We start from the raw sequence: 23,597 nt of genomic DNA on the forward strand, positions 1-23,597 counted from the left end.
TTTACGGATTTACCAAAATCCCGTTGAAATCTTTTGTTGGCATTTATATAGAACTTCTATGATTGGGGAATCATCCATCGCTTTTATATTTGATAGAATGAATCCCGAAACTATGGCGACATTTTTCTTCGCAGTCATTTTAAATCTGGACAGTTTAAGTTGTCATATGCTGTTATTTGTTTCAGATCCGTATTTACTTTATTTGTTTCAGATCCGTATTTACTTTATTTGTTTCAGATCCGTATTTACTTAATCTTTTATGTGCCAGACAACTTTCAAACCGCCTTTAAATCGGATGAAAATTGTACAAAACAGGGAAAACCCTACAAGCCAAAATTATCTTCTGCTGGACACACGCAATTATTAAACGTTACCAATTTAATTTGGCAAAATTTTATAACGTCCCAAAACAACAGACTTGATCTGCTTCAAAAAAGTTTTAAATATAAAATCTATTCTTGTGTCCGTTGTCTTTACGACATATGTTGTCATAACCTTTGCAAACAACACTTTAATTTCAAAATCCACAAACAGACTAAAGAAGACAACATACCACTACCCTCATTAGTGAATGTCTTCTTGCGGATTTGATGAGTAACCACACTGAAGTAGAAGTGTGGAACCAGATAAGCTATGTCCAATAAATTCAAAGGTTATTTGATGGGACTGAGATGTGTAGGGCTATCACTATTTCATCCAAAGTTCATCAGACTCGTGGACAGTTTGAAAGCTGTAGGTAAGGTAAAAAAATAAGTATATAATAATACAGATTTGAAACAAGGAACGGAATCTGTCATCTTTGACTATACAGAGGAAAACAATTTGCACGAAGTAAACCGACATAATTCTAGTCATTATTTTGATAAACACCAAAGAAGTGGAAAATATACTACTGGCAATTCAAAGATAAAAAATATTCAAAAATAAAAGTTGTGCATACATGCCGGAAAAGATTTCAACAGGATATGGTAAAATATCAGTGACAAACTTTGTTCAGGTAAGAGTCACCAGCTTTAACTGAAAAACGTGAAGGGCCTGTTCGTAACTAAAGAGTCATACTGATACATAAAGTGTCCGTCTCATGTATCACAGTCAAATTTTCAAGAAAGGAAATGTCCAATTTCCCTATATTTCTACCTTACTGTAGAAAGAAAACCGTGACATGGAAAAATGGGTCGTCCTGAAAAGCGTGACATTTAAAACACAAAACGGCATAAGGTTTATTTTGCTAGTTCACATAATTTGCTCAATGATAGTCACGTTTTTCAGGCCAAATAACACAGTTATTAAAAACAAAAGCTGTCGGAGGACAGCGACGCTGGACTATTCAACAGCCTTGTCAATTGAATAGATATTAAAGTTCAAAAAGGGGCATAATTTTGTAAGTTTTGGAATTGCCCAACTGGACATGGTGATGGTACACACGTGTTGAATGTTTCAAAGCTATATGTCAAAAGGCTTTGTAAAAATGCGGACTGTACGGGCATAGGTTATTGTAGTTGTTATACTGACATTTTCTGGATGCTACAATGCAAATGTGTCGTGTAAAACAACGAAAACACCAAAAAATATTGGCGAAGATTAATGAGTTCTAGGTCGATACTCATGGGCAATATATAGTAAGACAAAATGACGAACACATGTACTAAAAACGAACCAAATTTCAAATAATTACGAGAAAAACAAAGTTTCTAAAACTCGATTTTACCCGGCGGTGCATTTGTATAATGAAATTTCATTGAAATCTCTTAAAAACTGGAATGTTATTTGGGAGCTATGGGTGTCCCTCATCTCTTCCAACTCTACAGAATAATATGTTAGTGGGCATAAAATGACAAGATGAAATCAGGTAAGGGAGGATATTTTTGAATGTTGAAGAGAAAGATGCATGGCGACCGAAACAATCTGAAGGGTGACCCAAATGACCATTCCCTTGTACAATGACCAAATCAATTTGAATAAATGAATAAGTTAAAACAAACTATTTGTGACAGCGGGTGAGCGGAATGGATTTTCCACCTCTGCCCCCACCCTCCAGAAAAAAAAAGATATCATCACATTTACACTTCATGTGATGATATGAATTAAGTTTCATTTCAGGACTATGCTATTTGATATTATGCATTAGGTGGGTGGGGTACATGATATTATTTCTGAGGAATTTCGAAGTTACTGTAAAACAAACGTTATTCCAATGTGACAATACATTAAAACCATGAAGTACTGAACTCTTACTTTAATTAAAAGACTAAAGTGAGAAAAGTTATGTTCGGGTCACAATTTTCGGAGTAAGTATCCTATGTCATCATGCATAACTGCGAAAAACTATAACATACATAATAAAGCAGAACTATCCGTGTAAATGAGCTGACAGCTATTTTTCTATTTCCGTTTATTACTTTTCTAAAAAACACATTACAATTTACTAGGTGTTGGTAAAATTTGTCATTTTTGTGCACATGCCTTTACACATTAAAGAAGTCCGAACTATAGGTATAGTGTGCAAGAAGGGCCTGAGCGCTTACATAGTGTTCATTTAATACAGGGATTGTACTGCTCAGATAAATATATATATAACTTTATCATAAGTCCGCAAAGTGCAACAAAAAAAAATTGGAGTATTAAATTTGTAATAACATTATTTTTTTACAAGATATGTCTGACAAATGACATCGAGAATTCTAACTGACCTTTTAGAAAGCTGCATTTTCAAATACCTTATATCTTCCACTTTGGTTAAAAAAGCATTTTTACAATAGATAATGACTGACTACAGAAAGTAATAAAAATACCCTTGACCTAGAGAATGCTACAACCCACTAAACTTCAAAGTTTAAGTTTAAAATTATATTGAACACGTTTGCTTTAATTTAAGGTGAAAAATAAACTAGAACTCTATGATAAAAATCGCATAGATCATTTTGGACATGTCAGAGAGTGAGAAAGCAAACATATCGTACGTATTATTTAGCATGGATGATTTTCACTTTGAATACATACTTTTTACACTTAACATTTAATTCCACGAGTACATACACATATACATATATATTTACCTTTACCTTTTATACACTAGGAATATGTTTGTTTTACATGTAAGATCAAAGCATTAATCCCTCGAGAGAATATAACACGTGTGGCGTTCACTGTTGATATACAATTGTAATATTATATTTTGACGTTACACTGAAACACACAAATACCCATTCTGCATATTCATTTATATAAAAATATAAACAAACAAACAAAAACGGGAGCAATGTTTATTTTGTTTGATTGAGAGTAACACCGAAACGACACAATGAACTTTCCCAGGTTTTGTTGGTGGGGAAAGACTCCAGGTGCCCCTTCAGACATTTTTTGGAGCTCTGACTAGTACATACGTCCTTACGTGAAAAGTTTTACACCTCAAGTGAGGTTTCAATGGGCGAGGAATTCAAAGTCAGCGACCATGACCATCACGTTTTTCTTTTGCTAGTATGAAACTTAAATATTCAATTAAATTTCGTGAACATAAATGAAATCTCAATATTTACCGTCAGAAATTACAAATCGTTTGCCGAATACACCATATTTTTAATTACAAAAGTTTACACATCATGAGGGTCGGAAAGCACGAAATTTACGTTCTTGGACGTATATGTGAATCGTCATGTTTGAAATGTAAACAAAGAAATAAAAGGAACTGTTTTCATGTTCGTGGTAAAGATCGAACTGTGATTGTCAATGATCCCGATATGGAATATATATGAATGTATAAACACGAGCCGTTTCATCTTACAGGACTTACAAGAACATAGTAAGCGATTGTTTATTTATAGTATTTATGTTCTAGCACAGGAGCCTGAAATTCTATCCAAAAATCACGAAAAGTCTGTATATGAAAAAAGACCCCACTTCTATGTAATAAAAAACTACAGGAATGAAACGCATTCACTCCCCACCCACCACAAGAAAACAAGAAAATTTCAAAGTAAGCAGTGCGAGTGTTCTCGGGTGGCGTAATTATCTAAAGGCAACTAAAATACATGCGTGACTGTGCTTACTGGTCGCTTTTCCGTATTAACTAACACGAAATCATCAACGATTTCAACAACATTTCGTTCATCGTCCAAACCGTTGCGTGACGTCACACCTTCATTATATTTCTGCACTGGAGTTAATAATGCTTTTGTGTAAATGCCAATATCCAGTCCGATCCGTACACAATTCAGAACAGAACAGAACAGAACAGCATCGTGTAAACAGTGTCATTTGTCATTTACAACACAATTAATATTTGATATCAGAAAACTCATTCCGTATCACCAACACACCCTATAAACGACTGTATCCCCCGCTTCCTCTTGCGAGTGATCAAAACAATAAAATGACACGGAAAAGGTAAGAATTGTCATTAAATTTATTATCTGGCTTTACACTGTATGTGTATTTAAGTTAAACGATAAGTCTAACATAAATATGTGTATTTGACGATATAATAGATGAAACTGACAGGTAATGTTTAAAAAATGTTGACTGATCACACTCACTGCATGAAAATTCTCTCGACCAAGTCACGAAATTGATGAATATCACACCAAATTGATTTGTAATCCAATTATCCATGATGTTTTCTGTAAGAAGTATGCATATTCCATAAATGTATGTAAATAAAATGTTTTGTTTCTAATGCGTTTTTGAATGAAATTAATTTTTCTCTAGTCGGTGAAAAAACATTTACTGTATGCCGACTTGCCAATTTTGATATTTGATCTGAATTCATATTTGCGAGTGATACTGTATTCCATCTTGCGAGTACAAAAGGCGATTTATGTCCTTAAAAGGCGTAAATGAAATAAAAAATATGGATACAAAATTGTTTCTTTTGATCAGTCGTCATGTTTATAATGTCATTAAATGTCGAACCCAACACCATCCCCCATACGATGCTTGTACTAATCCAATGGGGGTGGTTGGATTCGAGTGTCTGTGACTTGCTATCCTACTTAATTAAATGATAAATTGAATGCTTCAGCATCGTTTACATGCAAGTGTTCAAAGTTGGCTTTACACACATACTATCATAAAATACGAATTAGAAACTGAATGTATACAAAAGGTCCCTACCATGTCTTGCAAGAAATTAACCGTCGATTCCCTATGGAAACCACACGAAGAAATGTTACCTTACGATTTCAAAATATCAATGAGATGAGACAGGAGAAGACTATAGGTTGACCCCCGTCTGTCTGTCCGTCTGCAAGAAAATGATCCTCTGATTTAAAAAAAAAACAAACAAAACTATTTCACCCGCAAGTATCCTGCGAATGAACGTATAAATAGAAAAGGATAACGAATACATTATCGGAAAAGTCGATTAAGTCCTTATTAGTAATTCAGAGTTAACTTCATGGTAAATCAGTCAACAAAATTCAAAAGCAGTACAAAATAGTTGAATGGCCTAATGGTTTAACTACCCGATTCCCCGTTTCTCAATAATAAAATAAATATGTTATCGTTACAAATACAGCCGTCATGTTTACTGACTGTCAAGATTTACCGCTATTTCTCATGTTAGAAATAGTTTGCATTTGATAGTGATAACGCACACACGCCAGGAATCTGTCCTTGCGGATTTGGTCGTTTTCATTGCTTTTTACAGTTTACAGTTTATTAATCAAGTCAAGGCCCATAAGGGCCTCTGACAACAATTGTAACAATAGCAAGTCATAGTAACAAAATCAGATTGGCATGTAAAACCTGACAAATCGTTGCAGAAGTAACTGATGATGTGGAGGATGAGAACTAACTATTTATCTAAAAGCAGACATAATTTTCTTACAGAAAACAGCCAGTTTTAACAAAGTATTCTTATTGTAATTGTTCATAAGGTCAGAAAATTTGAGAGTATTTGGATATTTAAAATAATATTCATCTATATATTAAATATATAAATGAATATAATGTTGATAGAAAAAAATATATTACATTTTTTTCTATCGACATTGAAATATATATTTCTAATAAAAAAGAAATTCATCTCCTAAAAATGTTACTGTTAAACAAATGACAAGTACTTTGTTCTCCTGCATTGTTTTCAAATCTACCTTTTTCTATTGGCAACATATGATTCATGCATCTGAATTTACAAAGTGAAATGCTAAGGTAAAAAGGTAAAAGCTTGAAATATTTTTCAAATTCAAATTCGTATTTATACATTCTATAATTTAAACATTTGCTTGCGTTATTAACTGAATAGTTCCAGTTTTGTATAAACTGATCTTTAATTCTAGTGTTAACAACATTTTTGAAGGAGTTACAAGAGCGAATCTTCTGATCTAACGAATAATTTGATACCAAGAGAATCCAAACTTTCTTTAAACTAACATAACCAGTTAAATTTCTTGTTTTGCCTCTGAGACAGTGAGAGAAGGTCTGTATAAAATATTACAAATTTTATTTTCCTTGGAGCTTATTAACTTACTCCAAAAAGTTAACATTCTACATTTAATACGACTTGAAAGTGGTAAATACCAAGATCATCATACAACATGTTATTAGGGGTACTCTGCTTCAAATTTAAAATAAGTTTTATATATTTCAACTGAAATTTATCAACAATATCTAAATTTTCAACCCCTCCCCCATACCTCTGAGCCGTACAAGACAATAGGAGTAACCATGGTATCGAAAAGGTGCAACTGCAAATAAATAGGTAAAAACAACTTCCTGAATTTACTAATAACTGCAAACATAGCTATGCGTGCTTGATCAATTAAATGAGCCTTAGTTCTACTGAACTTGCCATTGAATGAAAATTGAATACCTAGGTATGAGAAGTAGTCAACAATTTCTAAAATATTACCACCCTCAAATTGAAATACTGGAACATTAGGCATACCTCTCTTATTTTTTCAAAATATGACAACTTTAGCCCCTATGAGGTGCAATACTCTGACATAGCATTAAGAGCTGACTGGAGGCCATTCGGGGTCTCTGCTAAGGTGACTGTGTCATCAGCATATAATAGCAAATATAACTTGAAGAAGAAAACTTCAAAATCGTTATCACTTAACATATGACTAGCATTATCAGATAATAACTGAAGACCATGAAATTTACTAGACATAAAGCTATTAATCATTCCAGAATAAAGAAAATACAAGAGGAGAGAGATTTTCACCTTGTCTAACTCCTGTATCACAAAAATTCAGATAGAGTATTGTTTAATTTTACACAATACTTCGTTTTATAATACATGTTGAGAATAATTTTAAAACATTTACCATCAATATTGTAACTTAAAATTTTTCGCCACAGAGCAGTACGATTGACTGAGTTGAGGGAATTTCGGTAATCCACAAAAGCACAGTACAGTTTTTTATTATTGACAAAATACATATCTATTAACAATTTTAAAGAAAATATATGATCAACAGGGCTATAATGTTTTCTAAATCCAGCCTGTTCTTCACACAATGTTATTGCCCTCAAAAGTGTTTAACCTAGTGTTTTATAAAGATGTGAACAACTTTCCAAAACAGCTTAATATAGTTATGCCCTTGTAATTGTCAGGGTCATTAATGCTACCCTTGTTCTTGAACAAAGGTAAAATAACACCATTACTCCAGATATCGGGAAAAATACCCGACAACGACGGACGACGGACACAGTGTAATCACAAAAGCTCTTCTAGAGCACTTCTTGCTCAGGTGAGGTAATAAACCCTCATTTTTTCCTCTAATGGCACTTCTGCTTGTAAAATGGGGACTTATTTCATTCTCAGAATGTATTTTCAGTAAAATAAGACAAGGTTCATGTTAAAGTTCATGTGTTTATGGCAAATACAAAGACAAAACTAAAATAAAGCTGTTTACTGTGCGACGCTGTGAAGAAAGCGATCCACAAAGGATTAGTGGATTCAATCTGGCACCGTTTCACCCCATTTACTGTTCATATTTTCACACCTTATTAATTGCAGTTGCGATTATATATTAGTTTAAATGGTTTGAAATTCTAGAAAATATAGTCTTGTATGCGACACATCGTCGCATTACGGTCTCATCATGGTGAACATTTGTGCCAAGTTATTTCAAAATCCCTTAATGCATAAAGAAGTTATGGCACTGACACGAAAAACAGACCATGTTTCACCTTTAAGTGTAACTATAAAAACAAAAAGGAAAGTAATAAGATGGACATTAACTACATATAGCCGATGTTTGTATGAAAACTTTGAGAGAGGTAGGTGCAATAGCACTGAAGTAATTGCACGACCAAATATATGAGGACACATATACAAACAGATCGAACAGACAGACCGCATGGTGACTGCTTTATACCACCCTCCTTCAAACATTGTTTGCGGGTTCTAAATATGAAGAAATACTACAGGAGCATAGGAAACGCCGATATTTTTTTAAAAAGTCATTCACAAACAGGCATACAGTCTTTCTACCAAACTCGCAAGCACTTGTACAGAAATTAAGCAAGCATGCATACAGTCAGGAAATAACACTGAATCTTCTTTCCTTCACGGTTATAAACAAATTCGAGAATTTATCAATGATTTTATTTCATTTTACCAAACCAGTATTGTTTCTTTATCCATGAAACAGTGGAATTTACATATAGGTCATTCTTCAAGCAAGAAAATAAGTACTTTTGACGCCGACAATATAATTTCTGGACAAAATCAGTGATCAATCGTGTTTTTTGCTATAATTCTACCTGTCATCAGACTAGCACATTATATACTGAAACAAGTCATGTTTAGCTTCTAATAAAATGTAAATATATATACCTTTAAAGCAAATCAGTCACTTTAAGGTTTAGGAGTATATCACCAAAACACAGAAATATTTTATAAACGAATAACATCGTTACCAATATTTTACTTAACCATTACATGTTCTGCCGTACTGTCCCGTACTGAAAATATTCTGAAAAAGTTGTCCCCCTTTGAAAATGAATGCCATTTGTAAAGAATTAAAAATAAACAATCGCTGAAAAATGTGTTCCGCCTAGTTATGTGAAATTTCAACACTCGCACGCTATTAAAAATGCATCAAAACAAACATGTGTAACAGTTCTTTGAAAATGGTGAGATTTTAAAAGCGCTTGACTGTCTGGAAGTGGGGCCTGTTAAAACAGTTCTTTTTTCGGAATTCAATGCTTATATCAGTATACTGACACTTGTTTTGTAGAGTAATATAAGTAATATACACGCTATCATTACAAAAACAACAAAACAAGTGTCAGTATACTAATATAAACATTGAATTCCGAAAAAAAGACTGCCTAAATGGGACCCACTTTCGGACAGTCAAACGCCTTCAAAAAGTCACCATTTTCAAAGAACTGTTACACATGTTAGTTTTGATTCATTTGCAATCGCATGCGAGTGTTGAAATATCACATATTTAAGTGGAACACAGTTTTCAGCAATTGTTTACTTTTATTTCTTTACAAATGGCATTCATTTTCAAAGGGGGACAACTTTTTCAGAATATTTTCAGTACGGGACAGTACGGCAGAACATGTAATGGTTAAGTAAAATATTGGTAACGATGTTATTCGTTTATAAAATATTTCTGTGTTTTGGTGATATACTCCTAAACCTTAAAATGCTGTTTTTCAACTTTTAGCTGTCAGTTTATTGTTTTGATCACTCACAAGAGGAAGAGGGGAAATACAGTCGTTTATAGGATGTGACCAAGTGTAGCTGAGCAGGCATGATATTCTTTTTTTTCTGTTATGCGCTGCTTCCGTCAATGGTTGAGTTACTTCCCCTCTTTTGTCAATGCTAGAGTTAGTTCCCATAATGGGTTTTTTCCAACATGATATACCTAATTCCTTTATTATTTAATGGTTAAAGAAATTCAAAGATATAATATTTATTGAAAGAAATACTAATAATAAAACATGACATATACAGATATTTTTTACCTGGTTCTGGAAATTATTTTGTATTCTCTCCCGCGCAGAAATATACATGAAGGTGTGACGTCACGCAATGGTTTGGACGATGAACGAAATGTTGTTGAAATCGTTGATTTCGTGTTAGTTAATACGGTGAAGCGACCAGTAAGTACAGTCACGCATATATTTTAGTTGCCTTTAGATAATTACGCCACCCGAGAACACTCGCACTGCTTACTTTGAAATGTTCTTGTTTTCTCGTGGTGGGTGGGGAGTGAATGCGTTTCATTCCTGTAGTTTTTTATTACATAGAAGTGGGGTCTTTTTTCATATACAGACTTTTCGTGATTTTTGGATAGAATTTCAGGCTCCTGTGGTTCTAGTAACCTTTGACACTGTTTGACACTGATTTCGAGGACAAGCCGGGTTTGTGACATATACATTTCTGTTGTTGAGCACTGCCGCCAGACCAGAAAGAAAATGCCTCTGTACATGTTATACCCTACCCCTAGGTATTCTTTAAGAACCATGGTCATGAACGGGGAAAATATACTAACCCGTTTCAATCGTAAATTTTTCAACTTAAACGTCACATTGTCTTAATATTCCATATTGCTGAGATTATCAACATATCTTATGCTTTCGTCAACGTTACAGAAAAACTTGCTTGACCTTCCCTAATGAACATCCGTTCTAGAGGTCACGGCAGTGTGCACATGTTTGGCGAAATGTAAACAAACAAAACCAGAATTAAAAAAACAATCACATTTTTAAAATAAAACCCGAAATAATGAAGGAAACTTATCTTGTATATGATCTTCAATTTGAAATCGTATATTGGTCTGCATCTGTTCTGTTTATTTTATTCATTTTGCACATTTATGCTGCATTTTCACATTTTAGCCAACACGTGTAGTAAAATGACGATTGACATACATTTTCACATTAGCCAATCAGAATGGTTTTCTAATCTAGAACGGAACTTCACCAGAGAAGTTCAAACAAGTTTTTTGTGTAACGTTGAAATAACTATAAACTACGCGTTGTTTTTCTAAGATAAGATGTATTGAAGAAATGTGACCGATATACAATGGAAGATAAATTACCATTTGTTTGATATCCATAGTACACATTTACCGAACTGCGTGTTTTAGGTATGAAATGCGCGATTGAAACGGGTTAATATATTTTCCCCTTCATGACCATGGTTTTTATAGAATACCTAGGGGTTGGGTATAACATGTACAGAGGCATTTTCTTTCTAGTCTGGCGCCAGTGTTGTTGAGCTGGAAAAAGATAGGTCCAAAATTTAAACTAAAAGCTATATTCCATAAATTCTTCGTTATTTCTGTGCGTACAATTCGGTTGTTTAAAGGTTAGAATATCAGAAAATTACAGGAAATAAAACATATTATTGAAAAAGTCCCGATATTTCATCATTTGTTCGGTTGGCGCATGATTACAAATTTAATGTTAGTAGGCCGTGATGTCCATGAAGCCGTGTAAAGTGATAATTTTGATGACACGTTTGTTTTATTTTGTAACTGTGAGTGATCGTTAAGTGATCAGAAAGATCGGACAGTGGGATGTTATAAAGAAGTGAAGCTTTATTTAGATTAGAAAGTGAATCGTACTATACAATAATACTCCTTTTATTTCGTTCACTGAAGAAAACATAGCGGACATACTTTTGTAAAATAGCGGTGCACGTGTGATTTGTGTAACACAGTTTAACGACGATTTCTTAAAAAACTAACGCTCAGCTCATTTACACTGACATATCCTTGATGGATGAATATATATATTGTATAAATATGAGAGACTTACGGTACCAAATACATGTACTTGCACCGAAAATGTCTATGCATTTTCTTCTAGTACACTGCTGGGGCATGCTTTTGAGTGTCATTGATACTTTATAATTTACTCGGAGATACATTTTTTCATTATTATTAGTTTCTCTTTGATCCCCGTGCATTTCTCGTCTTGTTACGACAATCTCAGTTTTACGTAGGAATTTTACATTGTCAAAATAGCATAGTCCTTAAATCTCTAAAATTATAGGAATAGTTCACTCGACAGTCTCGAAGAGGAGGGAGTGAGTTTATTGGTGCCCCTATCTTTGTCCACCCAAATAAATCGTCACATCGACACTTCCTTATTATCAAGAGTATGAGCTTTTACGGTAAGGGAGTGGGGAAGGCAAGTATGGGTATCCCACTCTCGTCTATCCAAGAAAATCTGCTAACGCACGTCAACACTTCATAGTGATTAAATGCATGAGGTTTTGGTTCCAACCAGTTAAAGAAAGTAATGTCACTGCTGATTTGGATATTAAATATATACAAACTAGTAAGCAAAAAAGAACGTATATCGTTTATAAACATTTCAGGGGCTGTTCTTGTTATATAGATAGAGCAAGTGATACTCGATATTTTATACTCACGGCAGTTTAACAAATGAGATCCATCTGCGCAGCCTTTTCTGCCGACACCTTTACCATTGTAGCATACAAACAGTTTGTCGATACACTGGCCATTTGCACACATGAATTCTTCATTTGAACATTTCCGCCGCACTTTAAGAATAAATTATGTACATAAATATTAGCCCAAGCGTTATCAATGAAACGATCTATATGTGTATCAAATAACTAGAAATGTTTGTTAACGTCTACAGTTGAAAACTGACAAGTTGGCAGTTGTATAGTGCCATTATCACAAGGGATGTACAAACATACTGAAACGAGGTAAAATAGAAAAAAGTGCGGAAACTCCACAGGTCGCTCAACACGACAAAAACAAAAATGTTGCAGGTTTGATTGAGCCTGTAGTGAAAATGCATGCTACCGGCAACGCCCTCTAGCCCCGGGTTGTGCAGAACTCAACACTTACACATGCAACAAGTACAAATTTTTTTTAGAGACATCCGCAGATGTGTTCATATGGCGGTGCAAGTGGAACCTTCAATGATACACTAGCGTGTAATTCAATGAAAAGCGGCGTATGTCCCCAATTAAAATAATGGGTTTGCCCTAAACGAGAAAACAATGGGCAGAACTAACCAAACTGGAATTTAGAAAGGGGATCTGAGGTAATGGAGCCTGCATATCACAGGAACTGCTAAAAGACAAAATTAAAAGCAGACACCATATCCCAGGCTTAATTATACAATACCCAAAGCTATAAAAGCGGGAGTATTGGAACCATCTGGGCCGAAATGTTCAAACTGATAAACTAAACAGTACAAATAACACGACATAAAGTCGTGCTGAACGATCTAAGAAGATCGAAATATAACAGCCCCGATTGAATGTACGGGGAGACTTTTTACGGCCGCCACACGGCACAAACAACGCTGCTGCGATAATAAAATAGAAAAAAGTGGAAACTCCACAGGTCGCTCTAGCCATTCGAATTCTAAGGGATCAAGCGTTTTACTTCGAGGAAACCGAAATTCAAACTTAAAATGATATTTATTTTTGCTCGTGTTTTCGGGACGGGACTTGAAAATATAGCAGGAATGTTTAAACTGTACTTGGTAACACAAGGAATGATTGAATGTACGTGTGATCGGCAAATGTCTCGATTTTCTGTAACAATTGTGAGGGCTGAAGCTGGGTCTGTCAATTCGGTAATATCTATATCTTGTAAAGCTGAGGTGTCAATTCGGTAATATCTATATCTTGAAAAGCGGAGGTGTCAATTCGATAATATCTGTATCTTGTAAAGCGGAGGTGTCAATTCGGTAGTGTCTATATATTATAAAGCTGGGTCTGTCAATTCGGTAGTGTCTATATATTGTAAAGCTGAGTCTGTCAATTCGGTAGTGTCTATATTTTGTAAAGCGGAGGTGTCAATTCGGTAGTGTCTATATATTGTTAAGCTGGGTCTGTCAATTCGGTAGTGTCTATATATTGTAAAGCTGGGTCTGTCAATTCGGTAGTGTCTATATATTGTAAAGCTGGGTCTGTCAATTCGGTAGTGTCTATATATTGTAAAGCGGAGGTGTCAATTCGGTAGTGTCTATATATTGTAAAGCGGAGGTGTCAATTCGGTAGTGTCTATATATTATAAAGCTGGGTCTGTCAATTCGGTAGTGTCTATATATTGTAAAGCTGGGACTGTCAATTCGGTAGTGTCTATATTTTGTAAAGAAGAAATAAAAAGACGGTCAACGACTTAATCTTAATCTCAAAAACGTTTTCGGTGCAGCCATCTTTGAAAAAACGAATTCAGATGCATATAATATTATGCACATTCGTAAAATCAAAATATATTAATAATTAACAATTTTCTTTCGCATTCATAAGCATACTGGATTAAATGTTTTGTTTCTCATTTGTTTTGTACATGGTTTGATACATTTTTCTGTAGCGGGAACATTTAGTAAAAACAGTACCAAACATTCGGACTGTGCGTCCATCATGTCTATGATGAATGACCTCATTTTACTTTCGTCATGCGAAGAAGCCTTCCATCCGGCTTGCAGAAGTTTGGTGGCTCTACCCTGATGTCCACCCTTGCGCAACATGTATGACCACTATTCCCAAATGTCTAGTAAATGATTTAATAGCTTTTTATTTTTACAACACAGCAAAACATTTAGTTTTTCACATTTAAGTACCTGATTAAACTAAACGGTTCACAATCTTTACAACCAGGTATAAAATGTTTGTTTTCTGTTATTTAGAGTGTTAAAGTATCCATGTTTAGCACGGAAAATAGTTTGACATTGACACAATTTAATGTCTTTAGTCTTGGCCATGCGGAGGTCATTCGCCGTCAAGCTACGCTACCTGTAATATACACATTCTTACAAGCAAAAAGTCGTTTTGTAAGCTGGCTTCAGTCGTTCTAAAACCTTTAAGTATTCACGTGAAATTGATTTTGGCAGGCAGTAAGAAATGAGAGCAAAATAGTTATTTGCCGATCTTCAATCAAAGACACTTGGGGTCAGCCACGCTCCTCGGCCTCCGCCCACTCTACCTCCGTCCCTGCCAATTGTTAGCGAATATATTCAGCATTATAACACGTACAGAGCATAGGTGACGATCATGAATTGTTACAATGTCAGCATTTAAAAATGCACTTTTCTACAATCAATGCTCTTAAAAAGTAAAGACGGGCAACTGTGAGAAATTGACATTGGGAACACTTCCTTGCACTGGCATCCCCGCTATGTTTCGTATGTTGGCTGATTTATGCTATTTCGTTATTTCGTTTTGTCGCAGCGACAGAACGACAAATGTCGTTATGGCGCCCCACCGAAAGTCGCCCCGCCGAATGAGGAGGGTCCTGACCCCAAGTGTCTGTGACTTCAATCGGATTACATCTTGTTTTTATGTGTAATTTGTCAAATTGTGTCTCAGAACAAATGGATATTTTTTCTAACCATACGTTCATGCGATGAAATCGCATTTAAAGACTGAGAATATGCACAAATATTTTCTATTATGTGACCCAAAATAGAGACATACTGAAGACCAACACTTGACTTCAAGCCGTGATTCAAAAACTGACATTGACAACAAATGTTACATACTCGTCATTTAACAGTTACAACATTTTAATATGCTTATTTAATGCAAAATATCTTCAAATCATGCTTTAAGTAGTTTAAGTTGGAGGATAAACAAGATGCAGAAGACTGTTAGTAGTTTAAGCTGGAGGATAAACAAGATGCAGAAGACTGTAAGTAGTTTGAGTTGGAGGATAAACAAGATGCAGAAGACTGTAAGTAGTTTAAGTTGGAGGATAAACAAGATGCAGAAGACTGTAAGTAGTTTAAGTTGGAAGATGAACAAGATACAGTAGACTGTAAGTAGTTTAAGTTGGAGGATATACAGAAGACTTTAAGTAGTAAGTTGGAGGATAAACAAAATGCAGAAGACTGTAACTAATTAAAGTTGGAGGATAAACAAGATGCAGAAGACTGTAAGTAGATTAAATTGGAGGATAAACCAGATGCAGAAGACTGTAAGTAGTTTAAGTTGGAAGATAAACAGGATACAGTAGACTGCAAGTAGTTAGGTTGGAGGATAAACAGGATACAGTACACTGCAAGTAGGCTAAGTTGGAAGATAAACAAGATACAGTAGACTGCAAGTAGTTTAAGTTGGAGGATAAACAAGATGCAGAAGACTGCAAGTAGTTTAAGTTGGAAGATAAACATGATACAGTAGTCTGCAAGTAGTTTAAGTTGAAGGATATACAGAAGACTTTAAGTAGTAAGTTGGAGAATAAACAAAATGCAGAAGACTGTAACTAATTAAAGTTGGAGGATAAACAGGATACAGAAGACTGTAAAAAGTTTAAGTTGGAGGATAAACAAGATACAGAAGACTGTAAGTAGTTTTAGATAGAGGATAAACAAGATGCAGAAGACTGTAAGTAGTTTTAGATGGAGGATAAACGGGATAAAGAAGACTGTAAGTATTTTCAGTTGGAGGATAAACAGGATACAGAAGACTGTAAGTAGTTTTAGATGGAGGATAAACAGGATAAAGAAGAGTGTAAGTTTTTTTAGTTGGAGGATAAACAGGATACAGAAGACTTCTAGTAGTTTTATGTGGAGGATAAACAAGATGCAGATGACTGTTAGTAGTTTTAATTGGAAGATATACAGGATACAGAAGACTGCTAGTAATTTTAGATGGAGGATAAACAAGATGCAGAAGACTGTAAGTAGTTTTAGATGCAGGATGAACAGGATACAGAAGACTGCTAGTAGTTTTAAATGGAGGATAAACAGGATACAGAAGACTGCAAGTAGTTTTAGATGGACGATAAACAAGATGCAGAAGAATGTAAGTAGTTTAAGTTGAGGATAATCAAGATACAGAAGACTGCTAGTAGTTTTAGATGGAGGATAAACAAGATGCAGAAGACTGTAAGTAGTTTTAGATGGAGGATAAACGGGATAAAGAAGAGTGTAAGTTTTTTTAATTGGAGGATAAACAGGATACAGAAGACTGTAAGTAGTTTGTGGTGGAGGATAAACAAGACGCAGATGACTGTAAGTAGTTTTAGTTGGAAGATATACAGGATAGAAAAGACTGCTAGTAATTTTAGATGGAGGATAAACAAGATGCAGAAGACTGTAAGTAGTTTTAGATGGAGGATAAACGGGATAAAGAAGACTGTAAGTATTTTAAGTTGGAGGATAAACAGGATACAGAAGTTTGTAAGTAGTTTTAGATGGAGGATAAACAGGATAAAGAAGACTGTAGGTTTTTTTAGTTGGAGGATAAACAGGATACAGAAGACTTCTAGTAGTGTGTGGTGGAGGATAAACAAGATGCAGATGACTGTAAGTAGTTTTAGTTGGAAGATATACAGGATAGAGAAGACTGCTAGTAATTTTAGATGGAGGATAAACAAGATGCAGAAGATTGTAAGTAGTTTTAGATGCAGGATGAACAGGATACAGAAAACTGCTAGTAGTTTAAGTTGGAGGATATACAGAAGACTTTAAGTAGTAAGTTGGAGGATAAAAAAGATGCAGAAGACTGTAACTAGTTTCAGTTGGAGGATAAACAGGATACAGAAAACTGTAAATAGTTAAGATGGAGGATAAACAAGATGCAGAAGATTGTAAGTAGTTTAAGTTGGAGGATAAACAAGATGCAGAAGAATGTAAGTAGTTTAAGTTGGAGGATAAACAAGATACAGAAGACTGTAAGTAGTTTTAGATGGAGGATAAACAAGATGCAGAAGACTGTAAGTTTGTTTGTTTGCTTTTGGTTTAACGCCGTTTTTCAACGGTATTTCATTCATGTAACGGCGGGCAGTTAATCTAACCGGTGTTCTTAGATTCTGTACCGGTACAAACCTGTTTTCAACAAGTAACTGCCAACTTCCCCACAAGAATCAGAGGTGGAGGACGAATGACTTCAGACAATGTCTTTTACCAAATCGCCACGGAGAACATACGCCCCGCCCGAGGATTGAACTCACGACCCAACGATTCGTAGACCGACGCTCTCCCTATTGAGCTAAGCGGGCGGGTTTAAGTTGGAGGATAAACAGGATACAGAAGACTGTAAGTAGTTTAGGTTGGAGGATAAACAGGATACAGCAGACTGTAAGTAGTTTTAGATGGAGGATAAACGGGATTAAGAAGAGTGTAAGTATTTTTAGTTGGAGGATAAACAGGATACAGAAGACTGTAAATAGTTTAGGTTGGATGATAGACAGGATACAGAAGACTTCTTGTAGTTTTAGATCGAGGATAAACAAGATACAGAAGACTGTAAGTAGTTTGATTTGGAGGATAAACAGGATACAGAAGACTGTTAGTAGTTTTAGATGGAGGATAAACGGGATAAAGAAGAGTGTAAGTATTTTTAGTTGGAAGATAAACAGGATACAGAAGAATGTAAGTAATTTTAGACGGAGGATAAACGGGATAAAGAAGAGTGAAAGTAGTTTTAGTTGGAGGAAAAACAGGATACAGAAGACTGTAATTAGTTTAAGTTGGAGGATAAAAAGGATACAGAAGACTGTAAGTAGTTTTAGATGGAGGATAAACGGGATAAAGAAGAGTGTAAGTATTTTAGTTGGAGGATAAACAGGATACAGAAGAATGTAAGTAGCTTTAGATGGAAGATAAACGGGATAAAGAAGACTGTAAGTATTTTCAGTTGGAGGATAAACAGGATACAGAAGACTTCTAGTAGTTTTAGATGGAGGATAAACAAGATGCAGATGACTGTAAGTAGTTTTAGTTGGAAGATATACAGGATAAAGAAGACTGTAAGTAGTTTTAGATGGAGGATAAACAAGATGCAGAAGACTGTAAGTAGTTTTAGATGCAGGATGAACAGGATACAGAAGTCTGCTAGTAGTTTAAGTTGGAGGATATACAGAAGACTTTAAGTAGTAAGTTGGAGACTAAACAAGATACAAAAGACTGCTAGTAGTTTTAGATGGAGGATAAACAGGATACAGAAGACGGTAAGTATTTGAAGTTGGAGGATAAACAGGATACAAAAGACTACTAGTAGTTTTAGATGGAGGATAAACAGGATACAGAAGACTGCTAGTAGTTTTAGATTCAGGATGAACAGAATACATAAGACTGCTAGTCGTTTTAGATAGAGGATAAACAGGATACAGAAGACTTGTAATTAGTTGAAGTTGGAAGATAAACAGGAAACAAAGGATTGCTAGTAGTTTTAGATGGAGGATAAACAGGACACAGAAGGCTGTAAGTAGTTGAAATTGGAGGATAAACAAGATGCAGAAGACTGTAAGTAGTTTTAGATGGAGGATAAACAGAATACAAAGATTTCTAGTAGTTTTAGATGGAGGATAAACAGGATACAGAAGACTGTAGTCATTATTAATCTGGAAACATCTTCTAACCATTTTGCTTTTGATTGTTATCTTTACTTTATTTTAAGAAACTAGCAGTCTTCTGTATCTTGCTTATCCGCCAACTAATACGAGTATCCTTCAACCAAAACTACTAGCTGTCTTCTGTATCTATCTGATCCTCAAACTAAAACCACTTACAGTCTTCTGTATCCTGTTTATCCTCCAACTAAAACTGCTAACAGTCTTATGTATTTTGTTCATCCTCAATCAGAAACTACTAGCAGTCTTCTGTATCCTGTTTATCCTCCATCTAAAACTACTTACAGTCTTCTGCATCTTGTTTATCCTCCAACTAACACTTCTAGCAGTCTTCTGTATCCTGTTTATTCTCCAACTAAAACTACTAGCAGTCTTCTGTATCCTGTTTATCCTCCAACTAAAACTACTAGCAGTCTTCTGTATCCTGTTTATCCTCCATCTAAAACTACTAGCAGTCTTCTGTATCCTGTTTATCCTCCAACTAACACTACTAGCAGTCTTCTGTATCCTGTTTATCTTCCAACTAACACTACTAGCAGTCTTCTGTATCCTGTTTATCCTCCAACTTACACTACAAGCAGTCTTCTGTATCTTGTTTGTCCTCAATTAGAAACTACTAGCAGTCTTCTGTATCCTGTTTATCCTCCATCTAAAACTACTAGCAGTCTTCTGCATCTTGTTTATCATCCAACTAACACTACTAGCAGTCTTCTGTATCCTGTTTATCCTCCAACTAAAACTACTAGCGCCCGCCCGCTTAGCTCAGTAGGTAGAGCGTCGGTCTACGGATCGCGGGGTCGTGAGTTCGATCCTCGGGCGGGGCGTATGTTCTCCGTGACTATTTGATAAACGACATTGTGTCTGAAATCATTAGTCCTCCACCTCTGATTCATGTGGGGAAGTTGGCAGTTACTTGCGGAGAACAGGTTTGTACTGGTACAGAATCCAGGAACACTGGTTAGGTTAACTGCCCGCCGTTACATGACTGAAATACTGTTGAAAAACGGCGTTAAACCCAAAACAAACAAACAAAAACTACTAGCAGGCTTCTGTATCCTGTTTATCCTCCATCTAAAACTACTAGCAGTCTTCTGTATCCTGTTTATCCTCCAACTAACACTACTAGCCGTCTTCTGTATCCTGTTTATCCTCCAACTAACACTACTAGCAGTCTTCTGTTTATCCTCCAACTAACACTACTAGCAGTCTTCTGTATCTTGTTTATCCTCCAACTAACACTACTAGCAGTCTTCTGTATCTTGTTTATCCTCCAACTAACACTGCTAGCAGTCTTCTGTATCCTGTTTATCCTCCAACTAACACTACTAGCAGTCTTCTGTATCCTGTTTATCCTCCAACTAACACTACTAGCAGTCTTCTGTATCCTGTTTATCCTCCAACTAACACTACTAGCAGTCTTCTGTATCCTGTTTATCCTCCAACTTAAACTAATGATTAAGGACGTTTTGCAAAGTCATCAAAAAGTAATCATCCATAAAAAGTGAAAGGGTACTCAAAATTCAAGCAGTAAAAGAAGAAACCTATACAAAAATATATGGCATCTAAATGGTTTCTCTATGAGTTGACCTAGTGATATTTTTTTTTCACTCCTGGTATTCTATTTTTAAACTTGAACTAGAGTTGATAGAAAAAAAACGTTCTGAGAAATTCTTAAGAAGGACAAACACAAAGTGTGGCTTCTAGAGTGTTAACAATGTTTTTCTGAGATTTGACCCAGTGATCTAGTTTTTGATATAAGTTAACCCAGTTTACACTTAATTTAGATTTACCGGAGAAAACATTCTGATTTTGTTTAGAAAACGTGGCCTCTATAGTGTTATCAATGTTTCTTCTATGACGTTACCTAGTGACCTAGTTATTAAATTTTGAAACTTAACTAGATGTACCAGAGACAAACATTCTTACAAAGTTTTATGAAAATCAAACAGAAAATGTCGAAACAAGAGTGTTAACAATATTTTTCTATGACTTAACGTAGTTTTTGACCTCTGGTGACCAAGTTTTAAACTTGAACTAGAGATTTAATAGAGACAAACATAATGAAAAAGTTTTAAAAGGAAAGGCAATATTGTTCTTATGTTAATTTCGTCTGCTAGAATTTCTTGACCCATTTAATGAAGTGAAAGAATTTTCAAAATTGGCTTAAAAATGAGAATTATGAGCATTTAAATATTTGATCAAATTGACGGCCATTTTGTTTCCATGACAACAAAAATCAAAATAGCGGATTTCTTAAATCTTAAATTTCTAGCAACATATTTGAACTGTATTTACTTATTTCTGTGAAACAATTTTTCTACCTTTTCAAGCTATAATAAAAGAAATTACCATGATTTACATCTTACACTCAAGAAACATATGAAATTAATCTATTTGAAAGGTTATTGTTAAATAAAGAATTCAGCAGTGTGTAAATGACGTCATAAACATACTAAAACGGCTGCCTCCATGATTCTTAAATTTCAAACTGCCATATCTTTTTCAATAGTTATCCGATTTTAAAAATTCTTTCAGCGTTATAAAAGCTTGAGAATGGCTTTCATATCAAATTAACACATTTTCAGGTTTTTCTTTCCGTTTAAGAAGATCAAACAGAAAATGTGTCCTCTACAGTCTATAGTAATATGAAATAAGGCACTGCCTCAATCGGTAATCGACCCAACTTCAACTTATCCCACAACATTTGAAAAGAACTGTATAATGACAGTTCGGAAGGACACAGTTTTTAATTCGATAGTAACTATCTCATTCGGTATATCGCATGTTACCGTAAAGGGATCGATCCAGATTTTCGTCGCTTGGCGTACGAAATTTAAAGGAAAATTTTGGAATAAAAACAACACTGCCCATATTGCATTGTATTACAGGTAATTTCCGCCACTTTTATAGTTGGCTTTGCGACGAAACTCGATAGGATTGATTCCTTATTAAAACTGTTTTCTGCGATTTGACCTAGTGACCTAGTTTTGACAGCAAGTAACCCACTTTAGACTTGCAGACAAACATTCTGACAAAATTTCATAAAGATGAGTTAGAAAATGTGGCAAGGGTTTCCTATTAATTGACCTAGAGACCCAGTTTTTGTCCCCAGATGACCAAGTAACGAATTCGTCTCAGATTTTATTGAGGGTAATAGTCTGGAAAAAAAAACTGTGACCTCTACAATGTTAACAGTCAAATTGTTGACGACACACGACGACGGACACTACTTGGTGCCTATCAGTCACCGGACAGGAATATATACTGGACAAAAGTAATTACGGCTTTGCTTCGATTATATCGGAGTAATCAGCTAATCGGAAACATTCAGCACTTTGTTTTCATTTTCATATATCAACATTGACTGACAAATAAGTATAAACGAGGAATATCGTACCAATTCTCACCCGTGTTTACAAAACTGCTGTCCTCTGACCTTGAGGCATTGGAATGGCAGAGCGCATGCGCAACTTGATTTATTTTTTTTTGGGGGGGGGGGGGGGGGCACCAAGTGGGGCTCAAACAATTACATGTATAGCACAGACCCCTAGAACTGCAGACGACAGTTTTCTTTTTGATTCATTCCTCACTTGGATCACATATTGGTAAAACAGTACTATTTCTACAAAATGAATGAATTCTGCATCATTTGCTAGGTCATGTGTTAATACCGCACGAGCGAATGCCCTTGCATATAATAATATATATTTATATCCATTCCGAGCCTCATTTGTATAAAAATATACTTATAGATTGCTTGGGTTTTCCGAAAGTAACAAAAACGGAAATAGATTTGATTGTTGGCTCCTTATGGTGGCATAGCACCGAGGTATTTTCTGCAGATAGTATTTCGTTTAAAATGGTAACATGGGTAAATCACTGCTGTTATGTAGTTCGACCCCGAGGATAGTTTAACACTTTGAATGTGCATGAAAACATGTTTCTAGAAGGCGTAGAAGACAGATGGACATAATTAGTTTTTTTCGGTACAACTGTCATCGTCAAATAAAAATAATCAGTCTTCGAAATATTTGTCCGGTGACTATTCCACCTTGTTGTTTGATGTAGTGTATTTCATTACCCCTTTTGCGCCTCAAAATATCTGATGTTTTACGTCCGATTGTTTGAGTTTTTTACATTTTCGGAAGACAAATAAGCTGAAGTTTTATCGGGGCAATTTCATGTTTTTGTGTTCATTTTTTATAAATCGGCAATGGAAAAACCCCGATTACTGTCCGGTGACTGGTCGGCACCCAGTAGGTTATTTAAAATAGTTCACCTTGAACTCGGGTGAGCTAAAACTAATAGCAAAATAATGAAAGCAAATTATGTCAG

General features: G+C 35.1%; 1 protein-coding gene across 1 annotated transcript in view; it reads right to left on the bottom strand.

Moving 5' to 3' along the window:
- The window catches only part of LOC123540119 (G-protein coupled receptor GRL101-like), a 329,156-nt gene that overhangs the window by 79,667 nt on the left and 225,892 nt on the right, over window positions 1–23,597 (bottom strand). The window contains exon 12 of the mRNA XM_053526350.1: window positions 12,350–12,481. Coding sequence (XP_053382325.1) covers window positions 12,350–12,481 — 132 coding nt within the window. The remainder of the gene's footprint in view (window positions 1–12,349; window positions 12,482–23,597) is intronic.

The sequence above is a fragment of the Mercenaria mercenaria genome, chromosome 16 (assembly GCF_021730395.1).
Source record: "Mercenaria mercenaria strain notata chromosome 16, MADL_Memer_1, whole genome shotgun sequence".
In the NCBI taxonomy this organism is placed as follows: domain Eukaryota; kingdom Metazoa; phylum Mollusca; class Bivalvia; order Venerida; family Veneridae; genus Mercenaria; species Mercenaria mercenaria.